The following is an 11570-nucleotide window of genomic DNA, read 5'->3' on the forward strand; positions in this document are numbered from 1 at the left end:
AAATGAAACTTTAATTAATATTAAGACTTAATATATAATTATCTTTTTAATATTTATAAAGGTAAAGTTAATTATTATAAGTATAGTTTCTTAAAAGTATACTTTCTTCCTTTTCTCTTTATATAGCTTTAAAATTATTAGTATACAGCTTTTATATAATTAAAAGCCCTTAATCTAAAATATTAATATAGCCTATTATAGCACATTACATAATATATTAAAAGAGTAGATAATATATATTAATATACTATTTGTTTTAAATATAATTAAAATTTCATTTTACTAATATAATATTAAATAACTAATTTATATTAATTTTATAACATTCTTAACTAAGTAAACTTCGTCTAATTTGCATATATTTAAGTTAAGCTTAATTAATAAAAGCTGATCGCCTTTTGAAACAGATTAAATATAAGGGAGAGGAAAAGGGTTGTTGCATGTGCTCGACAGATAATGTCATACCACCGAACTTATAGCTCCAAACAGTGGTTTATCCAACCACTAACTACCTCCCTCGTGGCGGTATAGATTCGTGTGGCAATAGCCCTGTAAACTGGTTCTTCATCACGTTCATGAGCGACACAATCTCCACGCGAATCCCTGCCTCATGCCCGGCCCCCGTCTCTCAGATCCTGTACTACGCCTGGCACCACGATCTCGGGCGTCTCAAGCGGCTCCTCGAGGCCCCGGGTCGTGCCAGCGTCCGGGAACCCACGACGGGCGAGACGCCGCTGCATGCCGCCATCCGCAGCTGTGCGCCAGTGAACCAGAGTGCACTGAAAGGCCGTAATGACGGGACTTCGACAGAAGGCAGCGCCGATGATTCCCGAGTAGCAGACAACGCAACGGCAGTCGTGAATGAGCTGTTTCGGAGCGGGGCAATATGGAACGATGTCGATAGCAACAACGAGACGCCCGGCTGCGTTGCCGCACGTCTCGGGCTCAGGCCTCTATATATGCTATGCGTCGCGGCCGGTGTGCGTGCCGAGTTGTTGTTCAGTCTGCTGGATGGATATGAGGAGCTCGAGTCAAACGGTAGCGAGGAGATGATGGACGGAGAGGAAGAAAAGGGTCAAGCTGGAGTTGGGGATAGCAAAGAACCCCGCGAGGTGGGACGGGAAGGGACGGAGGAGACAAATAGCACACGATACACAAACGACGCAGACGCCGCCATCCAAATAAGTGCGGCGGAGAGTATGGTTGTCGCGGTTGACCCCGGCCGCACATTTAGCCCGCCGCGACACGTTGCCGAGCCTGATGTTAATAGCGAGGACTACCTGCGCTCGAGCCTAACATATAGCGAGGGAAAGCTCGTCGACTCCTCACGAAACGGTGTTATGAGTACGTATTTGTAGATCCGCGACCTCTACGCCCCCCAAGCCCACCCGCTAACCCGCGTCTCTCGACCAGTGTCTTGGGAGACATCTATTATGCGCGCTTCCGTCGATGCGCTACTCCCGGGTCTTCCCTCCGGCCGGCGAATCCTCAATATCGGCTTCGGCATGGGCATTATCGACAGTATGTTCAGCGCGACACTGCCGTCGAAGCATCACATCATCGAGGCGCACCCCTCCGTCCTTGAGCATATCAATAGCAAGCCAGACAGCAAGTTCGGCGGGGAATGGGCGAAGAGCGGTCCCGGCGAGGGGGCGTATCAGATCCTCGCCGGCCGTTGGCAAGATGTGGTACCCAGCCTCTTGGAGCAGGGCGAGATCTACGACGCCATTTACTTCGACACTTTTGGAGAGGACTACGGCCAGCTACGCATGTTCTTCACCGAGTACGTCCCTAGCCTACTGGACGAGAAGGGTGTGTTTGGCTTCTTCAACGGCTTGGGTGCCGATCGGCAGATCTGCTACGATGTGTACACGCAAGTAGTTGGGCTGCATCTCAGCGATGCCGGTATGGATGTCGAGTGGCAGGAATTGGGCGTAGACATGACAGATCTAGAGAAGGAGGGCGAAGGGGAATGGCAGGGCGTCAAGAGACGCTATTGGACCCTGGATAGTGAGTCGATCCATGATTGATCGGACGGCCCCGGCCCGAACACGCAAGCTAACCTACAGCAGCATATAGACTTCCCATGTGTACTTTCATGGGATAGGGTTCCCACCGTGTCTTGCTCTAATCCGACAACTAGCCCTAGCCACCAAGCGCCATTCAGGCACCTAGAGGGCCCCCTCTTCGTACATCCATCTATAGGCGATACCTGCCCGTTACCTTCTGACAGACACGATGTGATCCCGGCTGCGCCTTTAGGCATCTATGCTGCTCATTTGAAATTTTCGGGATGTAGAATGCCAGCAACGTTGCCCCTTTGCACCCTCTTGAGTGTCAGGGCAGCGATTACAGCAGCGCCTACGCCACTTCCATCTTCGGCAGCCAGAACTTCTACAGGGTCTTCCTCCCTCTGATTCTTCTTGGCCGGCCAGTCCAAAATCTCTCGGAGGGCCTGTGCGCCCCTAGCCTTGAAATGAGGATACTTGTTGAAGACAGAGCCATCGGCACCAACATGGCAAGGTTGGAGGTTCTTCTTGAGGCAAATGGCAGCAACGCCACATGCGGATAGGCGAGCCGCGCGCGTCCCGATTAGCTCGGCAGCCCGGCGGATGAGTTCGAGCTCGGAGCGAGTGCAGGTCAAGTGTAACTTTTCGTGGAATAGGTCTGCGGTCTCCTGCAGGTTCTCGAAAGGGTCACTGGATGCGGTTAGCGCAATAGAGCAATGAGTCATTCACAGTTCTTCGATAACCTACTCCTCGATAGCCGAGAGGAAAGATGAATCGAGAGTATATGGCTTCCTGAGATACTTGATGTCTTGGCCCTCGAATATGTGGACGTCCTTATTGTCGTGCAAGTCAACCAGTATCAAACGGAAGATTTCGCCGAGATACAAGCCGGCGATACACTTCTCGAAGGCTTGCTGACCCGGTCGGGGTGATTCCTTGTCAATAATAATATCGTACGGCGTTCGAGGGAGAACTTTGTGCTCGTTGTCGAAGGCGCCCCACTCGCAGTTAATGGCCATCGGCAAATCAGGATCCAAGTTCATATGGGCTAGCTTAGGGATAGAGCCGCAGTTCTCCATGTATGCGGCGTTGCAGCCCGTTCCAAAGATACAGCCAACCGCCATCTTGGGATCGGTGTAGGCGGAAGCGATGAGAGTTCCAGTGGTGTCATTGATAAGGGCCGAGACCTTGATAGGAACCCCCTGGCTTCTTGTCAATATTGCACACATGCATTCTCTCTCATCCCTCCGTAGGGCTTTACCTGCTGATCCAAGGCGGCCTCTAACAGCGGCACGACATTCCTCCCCTCGACGCCATTGATGTCAAAACCCTTGGTCCATCGCTGTAGAACACCCTCATCGATATAGTTTTGGGTAGCTGGGTAGGAGAATGTAAAACCAAGGGGAATCTTCCCTTCGGCGGAGGGGATGTCCCCGTGGTGTGTTTCGATGAATTGCTTCAAGCAATCCGCTATATACTCCCAAAGCTCCTCGGACTCGCCGGTCTTCAATTCTTCAGGCATGCGGTACTTGGACTGGATGATGTCGAACTCTGACTTGTTGTCTGTCAGGGTAATCTCGCAAACACGGAGATTTGTACCACCCATATCAAGCGCTAGGTAAGTGCCTGTTTCGTATCCATCCGGGAAGTCCATAACCCAAGTCGGGTTCATGGGCTATATCATTTATAAGTTAGCTGGTGGCTGCATTGGTCTCTTGTCGAGGAAGCTTACAATGCTGCCGCCCTCCACACTCAAGCCTGCCTACGTTGTTAGTAGCTCTAATAATACCGGAAAGAAAGGCAGGTACTACTAGCCCTTTTCAAGCTCGGACACGAAATGCTTGGTGATACTCTTAAGTTTGGCAGTATCCACGGTAAACAGTTTCTCCAACTTCTCAATCTCGGCAAGGAGGTCCTTCGGTACATCGGCCATCGATCCTATGCCTTCTATGTTAGTAGGTGCGAATATTAGGCTGATAGTATTGGTTAAGAATCGGCACCATTATGTGATTCGCACAGACAACGCTGATGGTATGTAAGCGGGCATGTTGCCTGAGAGGCTGGTTGATGCCTGGGAGCCATGGCGATTGTCTGACGGGCAGGAAGCATAGGGAAAAGGGTGTGAGTGAGAAGGTTGACATGTGTCAAAACAAACTGAGGTCGGTTACCATAGGCAAGTGAGTAAGGTAGAGGTGAAGCAAGAGGACCGGCAAGGGCGTGTGAACTGCCAGGGGCTGTATTATACTTGGACTGGCACACGTAGAGGGCGGTTGCTGTGAGAGCAGGGCAACCAGCCATAACTCCGCAGCCTTTATAATCCCAACATACGCGCTCTAGACACCGTCACAAGGCGTCCATATATGCTCACGATGAGCCGGCAGACCTTTGGGTGATGGAAGGATAATTTGGAGTGTGTATTGCCCGGGTGCCTCTATAAGGAGCAAGCTGGCTTCTTCTGAAGACTCGCTTGCCGTTTGCTTGAGTCTAGCTGCCACGTAGCTTGGGTCTCATGGAAACTTCACACACAGTATAGCGACACTCGGGATAAGAAGTTGTAAGGACCAGCAGACAAGGTAAGGGAAATGACAGGGATGTCTCGGCAGGGAGCCTCTTCTGCAGTTAAGCTCAAGCATCTCAAGTGCTTAAACAGAGCTCCTGCCTGACATCGGCATGTATATGGCTGCTAAGCGGCCCTCGTAGGCCCAGAAACAGACGGGGAGCGGCATGGAAGCAAGACAAGGGCGAGGGGAGAGACAGAATTTGGCAGAATCACGTACCTTTCCGGGATGGAGGCTTCCTGGGACCAAGGCCAACCATTTTGTAGGTAGTGACTAGGTGATAAAAAACTAGGAGAATCTGGATCTGAGCGTAAGGAGGGCCCTAGTGGTAAGGGGCGAGGAACGTGAGTAGTTCAGGCTGAGGTGTTAGTCTGACCAGAATGGTGATCGGGATCGAGGGAGGGAGTTGGAAGCGCAGAGTGGCCGGGAGGCATGCGAGCTATTAAATGGCGTAGCCTCGAAGGCTGGTCTTGGGAAAAGGAGCAAATCAGAGATGCCATAAGCATCTTGAGATAAAACCTGAGGACTTACTCAGCGTAGGCAGGTCTTATAAAGGCATCAATGGCAGCAGATAAGCGCGCGTGTTAGGCAGACGTAGGCTCTGGTACAAGAGAGAGGCGCGTTGGAAGTCGAGGATAGGTGCAAAAGTCTGCAAGGCGTCGTAGTTGTAGGTACCTAACCTTTTTTTTATGTACCTACATTTGACGAGGAGGAGGGCCATGTCATTCAATGTAGAGTACGAGAAACCTGATGTATCGTGGGATAGCAAAGTACATCGCGCATACATATTACTTACATATATCGATCCGTTAAGTACAGGTATCTAGGTGGGGAAGTGCATGCTTAAGGTACTTGATGGAGAATATACCTACCTCCCTAATATGAGGGAGGGCAGTCTGGAAAGCGATGAGGGGTATTGGAGGTTGACGATAAGCGCCCCTCTATCCCTCGACCCTGATCTACTTACTCCCCGCTCTCCGCTGTCATAGTTCTAAAAACCAACACTATAGTTAGTTTAGTATTAATTTAAGCAACTCGTATTGTATATAGAAAGAAATACTTTTATTATATAGCGCTATAAGCTAGTTATATATATAAAATACGTTTAAGTATTCTGCGCTTCTTTACGTTTTTATACTACAAACTTAAAACCTCTTTAAAGGCTAAGGAAAAAAAGGTAAGTAGGAATCAACGCTTGGTTAAATTACGAAAAGGGATTAATTACTAATCGACTCTTTGTTAAACGAGGAGAAACTAACCTTGATTAAATTAAATAGAATTAGATAGGAAATATGATTAAACGCGTTAATAGATAAATAGTAATATATAGATCTCGTCGCGTATACTGTAGTTTTATTAAATGTTATTACGGTTTTAAGAGCTATTCGTTAGGTAAAAGCTATATATTAACGATTTAAAGCTAAACGAAGAGAAAAGAAGAAAAAGTACGCCTTATAAGCTGTATTTATAATAACTTACCTTATCTTCCGTAGGTACTAAGCTAATTACATATCAGGCTTTAATGTTAATTAAGGCCTTATAATAAGTATAACTTATAATATAAAGTCCCTTCCTAGAAAAAAAAAGTACGCCTTACCTTCCCTTTCTTCAGCGTTTAGCTTTAATAACTTAACCTGGTTTTTTATGCCTTAAAATACGTACCTTATTTTTAAATACTACTTCCGTTTCTCGGGATACGTTATTTGCTTTTCGGGTTACTGTCTCCGCTTCTTAAGGTATTAATGCTCCTTTAAGGTTTCTTTTTCTTTTTTTCATTTTCTGAGGTATTAATATCCCCTGGGTAAGGCTTTCTTCTCCTCTCCAAGAGTTATATTATACTCCGGGATCTCCTCTTTCTATTTTCTTATCCGGGGGTTATTTCGTATCTCCGGATATTATTTCCGCTTTCCGAAGTATTACTATTCCCCGGGGTTATTCTCCTCTTTCCTAGGGATTACACTATATCCCGAGGTTTTCTCCTTCTTTTCCGTTCCCTTTCTGAAGGCCTTAATTTACTGGGATACGCCTTTTCCGTTATCTTACTTTTACTAGGAAGCCCTCCTCCTATCCTCTTCCTAAGATACCACCAGCGCTCCGGATATTATTTAACTTTCCGGTATATTATTTTCTTAAAACCGCTCTCCGTATTCGTTTACTCGGAAATTATTCTATACCCCCGAATATTCCGTTCGTTTCATAGGTTACGTTTCTGTTTTTTAAATTATTATTTTCGTTTCCCGAGATATTATCACTTTTCGGAACTTTCTTTTTTTCTTAAAATATTACTACTTCCTAAAGGTTATCGTTCCGATCCTTTTATTAAACCGTAAAACTTTAAAGCCCTGTATACAAAATTGTATATAAACGCTTATTAAATTTAACCTAACTTCCGTAGCTATAGAATTGTCAGTTTATTTACCGCCGTTTAAAGACCTTTATTTATTTTCCGTTAACGAATCTTGTCGGATCCGTCGGAAAACGTATTCAAATACGCCGTTTTTATTTGTTTCAAAATTATCATTTATCCGTATTTATTAACAAAATCCTTCGGGTTTCGTAAAAAACGCACTAGATACGCCTTTCCGTTTATTATTAAAAGATTTAAAGTTTCTCTTACTATTTAAAAGTTGAAGACTTATCTGTATCGTTAACGAAACTACGAAGCTGCGCTAAAAAGCGTATTAAAAATACGCTATTCTTTCTATTATTAACGCTTTTAATACTTTTATCGAAATATTATTATCCTAACTAACTTTATCATTTCGTCGTTATTTTAACGTCGCTTCTTTCTTATATCACGTCTCGGGCGCTTTTAACTTTTTATTAAGCATTATATTTTAACGCTTTACTATCTTTTTAGGAAAAAAACTTTTCTATCTTCTTTAACTACCGATTTCGTTGATTATGAATATTTCTAAACGTTTCTATATCGTATCTTCTTCGAAATTACCGTTTAAATCTACGTTTTCTTAGATATTATCGATCATTTCTTCAGTTATCTTCTATCGGTTTTCTCTCATAGTTACTACTGACGCGTATATCTAAAGGTTAATACCGCTTTTATAACTATTAATTTAACTAGTTATTGTAGTGGTGCGGTGGATCTAGGCCACGTAGCCTTTTCGATATCTATTTATATGGGTCGCGCACTTATATTCTCATCAGTTAGACTTAGACCTATAGCTATCACAGTAGCCATTACGGCCTTATAGCTATTCACTCGTTTCTTGCCATGCCTTTCTAGCCATCCTCCTTGCCCTCCTTTTCTAGTCTCTCCCTTTCCCAGCTGCCGTTTTCAGCTGGCCGATCAACCGATTATAGCTATTTACAGCTGTGATCTTGGTTGATCGGCACTGGGCCAGTTGTTGGCAGTTGGGCAGTCCTTGTTTCGTGCCTCCATCACAGCGTGCCCACGCTGCTCCTGTTCATTATCTTTTTCTTAAGTATTAATATCGTTTTTTCCACTATGAATTCCGTTTGTTAAAATACTTATTTCTATCCGTCCTCTTTCGTAGATACTACCAGCGCATATATCTAAAAATCAATACCGTATTCCTAACTATTCGTTTTATTAACTACTGCTTCTTTAAGTACTATACCGCCGTTCCTATTATTAATTCTGCTCGCTTTGATATTAATTCCGTAAAACGATTAAAATAAAGTTAGTTTAGCTTTTTATTACGAGTTTAAAAGTTATATACTAAATAAAACCCGTATATAAATGATTTAAAGCTAAACGAGGAAAAAATAAGAAAAAGTACGCCTTATAAGCCGTATTTATAATAGCTACCCTTATTTTCCGTAAGTACTAGGCTAATTACGTACTATACCCTAGCGCTAATTAAGGCTTTACAATATGCATAGCCTATAATAGATGCATCTTTTTTACCCAGGCCGTACAAGCTTTTAACTAATTAAAACGCGTATACGAACTTTTAGTTAATAAAAATACAGTTTTCTCTAAATTTATAAAGCTATTTATAGAGCTATTATCACGTAGCTATATAAAGGAGCTACGTGCGAGAGCGCGCGTAGAGAGCTATCTTACGAGCAATAGGAGGAGGAGCGAAAGGAGAGAAAAAGTCATAGATCTATCTAAAAACGAGCTAGAGGAGTGGAAGCAATGGAAGCGTATATATAGAAGCTCCTGTTGCTGAGGTAAGCAATGAAGAGGCGAATCCTCTACGTGAAAACTATTTATAGAGCAATTTACAGTACTATTTTTATAAAAGTATTCACCATTATAATTAATTAGTATAATAGAGGGTTTAATGTATTAAAATATGTTAAAGCACTCTGTGCTTTTTTATGCTTTTATACCGAAAATCTAGAATCTCTCCGAAGGCTAGAGAAAAAGAGTACGTATGAATTAACGTTTAATTAAACTACAAAAGGAAATTAATTTACAATCGATTTTTAATTAAATAAAAAGAAATAAACCTCGATTAATTTGTATATAAATGAAACTAAACTATGAAAAAGAATTAGTAATTAATTTTTAAATAGCGAGAAACTAACTTTGATTAATTTATATATAAATAGAATTAAAATAAGTAGAAAATCGATGCGTTAATAAGTAAATAGTAATATATAAATCCCGCTACATATGCTGCGGTTTTATTAGATATATTCCTTTTAAGCAAGCTATTAAGGAGGAGCAGAGCGTACGCGATACTAGAGACCCGGATAGGTTTACTCGAAAGTGTACTTTATCGAAGACTATAGCTCGTACGATGGTCTAAGATGGATGAAACTAATACCGCTATACTAATCGAAAGATAAGGAATCTAATGTAGTTATCGTATCTTAGCTATATCCCTTAGTCGTAGAGATATAGTAGTCGCTAACCCGAAGGCATAAGAAGTAAGGGGAGAAAAGGGATAAAACGTAAAAGTTACTTATTCGGCTATAGCGGTACGACGAAGTAACTTAAGCGCCTATAACTAAAATAAATATATTAATCGGAGAACGACGAATTTAATGATAAAAATAAATGTTTAATTAAGGTAAAAATAATAAAGATAGTAATCTAACTAAGTAATAAATTAAATAATAAACATAGCATATCCCGTACTTACGGGAGCTATAGTTACTCTATATAGGCATAAGGCCTATCATAACGTATTACGTAATGCATTAAGAGGGCATATCTTACCGTACTACTATACTATACAAACTTTTAACTAATTAAAATACATATATAAACTTTTAGTTAATGAAAATAAAGTTTTCCTTAAATTTATAACCGTATTTACAAAGATATTTATAAAGGTATTTAACCTTGTAATTAATTAGCATGACAGTAAGCTTAACGTATTATAACTATTAAATAGGAGCAGCGTGGGCACGCTAACGGAGGCTCGAAAAAAGAACTACCCAACCGCCAACAACTGGCCCAGTGCCGATCAACCAAGATCACAGCTGTAAACAGCTGTAATCGGTTGATCGGCCAGCTGAAAACGGCAGCTGGGAAAGGGAAGACTAGAAAAAGAAGGTAACGAAGATAGCTAGAAAGGCATGATAAGAAACGAGTGAATAGCTGTAGGTCGTGATGCCTGTGATAGCTACGGGTCTAAGTCTGACTGATGAAAATATGAGTGCGCGACCCGTATAAATACACATCGAAAAGGTTACGTGGCCTAGATCCACTGCACCACTACACTATCTTGCGTATGAGATTAATATATTAACTTTTTGAAAACAATTTACTATAGCATATATATAATACTCTGTTACGTAGTAATTAAACCAGCCTATATAAGCCTACATACCGTAAAGCGTGAATGTAGACGTCTACGTTTTACGTGATAGGTATAAGCCCGGTTAGCGCTCTAAGGTACTAGTAGCTTAGTAGTTCGGTTCCCTTAATTACGCGTATACGGCGTAGTAAGCGTAGCCCCTTACGCGGTAAAGCCCCAGAGCTAGATTAGAACTAGCAGTAAGGTATCGCGCCAAGAGGTAGGGGGTTTAATTCTCCACGAGGGGCCTTAAAAAAGGCGGTCGGACGTTAGTAGTTATTAACCCACCTACTAGAGGTATTTAAAAACTAAGGGGTATATTATGTAGTAATTAAACTAGCCTATATAAGCCTACATACCGCAAAGCGTGAATGTAGGCGTTTACGTTTTACGTGACATACTCTAAAATCTAAAGTTTAACTTATAATAAAGCACTAAATATAAAACTTAAATAAAAATAAAATATAAGCTTAAGCTAATATACTTTATTATTATCCGTATTCGAAGGATAGTTATAATACGTTAAACCTCTTATTATGCTGATCAATTTACAAGGGTAATTCCCTTATAAAAATAATCTTATAAATAACCCTATAAATAACCTTATAAATAACTCTATAAATATAGAGTTATTTAAAGGATACTCTATTTTTATTAGCTAAAAGTTCGTATACGCCGTTTGAATTAATTAAAAGCTCATACGACCTGCTTAAAAGGAATGCATCTAATAAAACCACAGTATACGCGTCTATCTATTTACTTAATAACACGTTTAATTATATTTTCTACTTATTTTAACCCTATTTATATATAAATTAATAAAAGTTAATTTCTCTTCGTTTAATCCAGGTTAGTTTCTCTCTATTTAATTAATCCCTTTTCGTAGTTAAATTAAGCGTCAATTCCTGCTTACTTCTTTTTCCATAGCCTTTAGAGAGGTTTTAAGTTTTCGATACGAAAACCTAGAGAAGCGCAGAGTACTTTGACGTATTTTATTTACTTTATTTCTATGAAGTATATTAATTAAAAATAACTCCTTATTAAGTATAGGTACTTATGTAGGTAACTATACCTAGCATCTGGTAGGCGGGTCCGAAATAAACCAGGCATATCTATGTACTAGCGTACCTGCGTAGCAGCTTCAGCCAGCTGTCCATTGGAAACAAAACACCTTAACTGCTTATCTAAGTCTCTAGGAGCTTGCTCTCTTCTCGCCCTTTCTTTATCTCTTTCTCCATGTAAAGAACTCCTGACCCCCTAACGCC

General features: G+C 41.7%; 2 protein-coding genes across 2 annotated transcripts; one reads left to right on the forward strand and one right to left on the reverse strand.

Annotated features, from left to right (window-relative positions):
- Positions 1-575: 575 nt before the first annotated feature.
- GGS23DRAFT_601578 (arginine N-methyltransferase 2) lies at positions 576-2030 on the forward strand (the record flags this gene model as incomplete). The annotated part of the gene is made up of 2 exons (XM_051519210.1): positions 576-1344; positions 1414-2030. 2 exons carry the CDS (start codon positions 576-578, stop codon positions 2028-2030), a joined length of 1386 nt encoding a protein of 461 aa, XP_051367077.1.
- GGS23DRAFT_590511 (hexokinase) lies at positions 2012-5465 on the reverse strand. Its single transcript, XM_051517698.1, has 7 exons — positions 5364-5465; positions 4787-5262; positions 3825-3947; positions 3742-3767; positions 3271-3684; positions 2757-3211; positions 2012-2699 (listed from the first exon to the last, which is right to left on the reverse strand). The coding sequence occupies exons 2-7, from the start codon at positions 4824-4826 to the stop codon at positions 2276-2278; spliced, it is 1482 nt and encodes a 493-aa protein (XP_051367078.1). The 5' UTR covers positions 4827-5262; positions 5364-5465; the 3' UTR covers positions 2012-2275.
- Between the last annotated feature and the right edge of the window lie 6105 nt (positions 5466-11570).

The sequence above is a fragment of the Durotheca rogersii genome (genome assembly GCF_024521655.1).
Source record: "Durotheca rogersii strain YMJ 92031201 chromosome Unknown GGS23scaffold_64, whole genome shotgun sequence".
NCBI lineage: Eukaryota > Fungi > Ascomycota > Sordariomycetes > Xylariales > Xylariaceae > Durotheca > Durotheca rogersii.

Bases quoted from the DNA above. Each gene is read 5' to 3' on its own strand.
- GGS23DRAFT_590511 (XM_051517698.1), bottom strand. From the start codon at position 4,826: ATGGTTGGCCTTGGTCCCAGGAAGCCTCCATCCCGGAAAG. The intron at 3,768-3,824 runs GCTAGTAGTACC...CAACGTAGGCAG, and splicing joins CGTGTCCGAGCTTGAAAAGG to GCTTGAGTGTGGAGGGCGGC. The intron at 3,685-3,741 runs GTAAGCTTCCTC...TAAATGATATAG, and splicing joins GTGTGGAGGGCGGCAGCATT to CCCATGAACCCGACTTGGGT.